Source organism: Poromitra crassiceps (assembly GCF_964638095.1).
Source record: "Poromitra crassiceps genome assembly, contig: HAP1_SCAFFOLD_1264, whole genome shotgun sequence".
NCBI classification, from domain to species: Eukaryota; Metazoa; Chordata; class Actinopteri; order Beryciformes; family Melamphaidae; genus Poromitra; species Poromitra crassiceps.
The window spans coordinates 17,501-20,000 of record NW_028151146.1 but is presented as its reverse complement, the minus strand read 5'-3'; the positions used below and the strand labels follow the sequence as shown (position 1 = coordinate 20,000).

The window sequence follows — 2,500 nt, the reverse complement described above, 5'->3', positions numbered from 1 at the left end:
TCGTTGGGTTGGGTAGTGGCCGGAAGGGGTGGGGGTGGGGGGCGCTGGGGGGGGGGTTCACGAACCCCAGCCTAAAGTTTTTCGGGGGTGCCACTCAAAAAGGTTGAGAACCACTGTGTTACTGTCTGGTATTGATCTTTGGACTGAGCCTGCAGGTTACTGTAGGTCGTGTTGTGCGTTTACTTTACATGAAGTCCGTTCATTTGAGGAAACAGAAAAGGCAGCAGATGCAGATAGACTAACAGACGTGCTATTTACTGTAAATGTTGATTTAGCTCACCAGTGGCCTTGTCTTGTGTTTCAAAACCAACAGACAGACAGTGACCTCAGGACCATACAGACCGACGAACACAGACTGCAAGATCTTCCCGTGATGAATCAGACCGCTGATCATTTCAACTCTATAGCGGTACGTCTCTCTTACAGTAGAATCAAAGTCCCCCCGCCCCGCCCACAATATGTTGTGATAGAAGCAGGGAAATTCAACATTCACCCTCTCCTTCCTCCAGTCTCACTGTATCTTTCTATCTTAATCTCCCCACAGCTCAATGAGTCTCTCTCGCAGCTATATTTGGGCATTCAGGCCTTCAAGCTGCATGTCGATTGGTTGAAAGTGGCCAGAGAGAACGTCAGCCTGCCGCTCTCCTCCCGGACACTGGAGGGCAGCAGAGTCCAGCTGCTGAAGCTGTCCAACCTCACCAGAGCTGCTCTCCTGCAGGTATATAGGAAGGCTTTATATCAAAGGAAACACAAGAAACACAACCTTGTGTTCTTTCTTGCAGCCGGTAGACTCGCCTCCTCCTGGCCTTTTCGATAGAATGCAATTCCACATTGGCTTAACTTTTAATGAACAGAACTATATACCCCCTTAATGTGGCAGCACCCTTAGATTGTACAGTGCTCTTGTGATAATAGCACTCTTGTCTTGAAAGAACCCTTTTGTGTGTTTTCCAGATGAACCAGGCTCTCCCCCAGGCCGTCTCCCCCTCGCTGCCTGTCCTCTCCACGTCCTTCGAGGCGGCCCGCTACTCCGTGGAGATCTCTGCGCGGTTACAGACCTTCTGTGCCTTCTCAAAGAGAGTGTTAACGCACCTTCACAAACACTTCTGCCCTCAGTAGATATTCCATAACCAAGGTGCAAACTGCTAAAAGTCTTCCCCCAAAAGCACTGTTAACTTATTTTGAAAACGTGTTTATAGGTTTCCGATGTCACAAAACCATGGCAGGTAGCAATGATGCACATCGTATTTATTGTTTTTTTTAAACATTGTATTTGAATTCTTTTCATTGTTACTTGAACGATATTTTTGTACGAAGAATGTGTGCGTGTGGGCATGCTGCGGACGTGTTAGCCCGTCATAACGCAGCGTGCTGAGGTTCCTGTGAGCTGGATTTTGCTGCTTTTTGAGAATGTTTACATGTCCAGCAGGCGTCACCGTGCCTTTTTACAGCGACGATGTTCTTCTGTTTACAAGACGTGCGAGCTAAATGAGATGTGAAATGGAGCCGTTGGAGCCAGTAACAATATTTTTCTACTGTTGGTTTTTAATATAATGTAGCTTACAGTATGTGTTATTTATTATATTGTTTCTTATTTCTAAGAGTGTTTAGTTTGAGATGCAGGCATCTCACATTCTTCCCCCCCTATAGGACGAATCAGCGTGACATCACAACAACAACAACAAAGTACTTCCGGGTGCTACTGTAGCAGAAATGAAGCTGAACAGCTGTACCAAACAAACGTTCATATCTCAAAAACGATATATCGCTTATATTTCGACATTGTGAGTGCGAGCAGAAGTAGCGAAAGGATTCGAGGTATAGTAATATATATAATATATATATATATATAATATGTTGTGTTAAAGTTGTGTGAACTGTCGCGGTTTTAAAATGTGTGAATCTAGTCAAAAAGAAGTACAGCCTGCTAGATTGAGTTCCTGGCTCCATAGTATAAAGGTTAAAAACAAAGTATGAAACATAAACTGCGATTTCTCAAACAGCACAAAATTAAATTAAATTAAAGCTGAATTAAGGTCACGTGATAGAGTCCTAAAAGTGACTTAAACTTTCAGTTAAGTGTGGAGTGTCTAGCTTAAAGTATGAAGGAGCAGTTAGCGTTCACCATGAACTGCTGTTTAAAACCAGCGGCAGACGCAGTTGCACCCGGAAGTATAACCAATCCGTTTGTGTACAAACATGCTGATTCCTCCTATAGACATTGCATCATGGAATATTTAATAATAATAATATTAGTAATAAACTATTGTCATACTACAGTAGGTCTACTATTTATGTTTTTGTACGTTTTGCAATAAAATATTTAACAAAAAAAGAGATGTGAGTGTGATGTGAGCTTAAAGATGGTGTGGTAGTGAAGACAGTCTGTCTGATGCTCTTAGAGCCGCTGACAAGTGAGTGACTGTGAGGTTTTCAGTGTGCTACTCAGACACACTTGGACAGACGTTTGCATGTTGATGGACAGGACACACACACATTG

The 2,500-nt window shown here is 43.2% G+C and overlaps 1 protein-coding gene across 1 annotated transcript in view; it reads left to right on the top strand.

Annotated features, from left to right (window-relative positions):
* The window catches only part of LOC310771797 (serine/threonine-protein kinase SBK2-like), a gene marked incomplete at both ends in the record, with an annotated part of 24,445 nt that overhangs the window by 6,662 nt on the left and 15,283 nt on the right, over window positions 1-2,500 (top strand). The window contains 3 exons of the mRNA XM_083664319.1: window positions 314-409; window positions 545-718; window positions 955-1,080. Of these exons, the coding sequence (XP_083520445.1) occupies window positions 314-409; window positions 545-718; window positions 955-1,080 (396 nt within the window). The remainder of the gene's footprint in view (window positions 1-313; window positions 410-544; window positions 719-954; window positions 1,081-2,500) is intronic.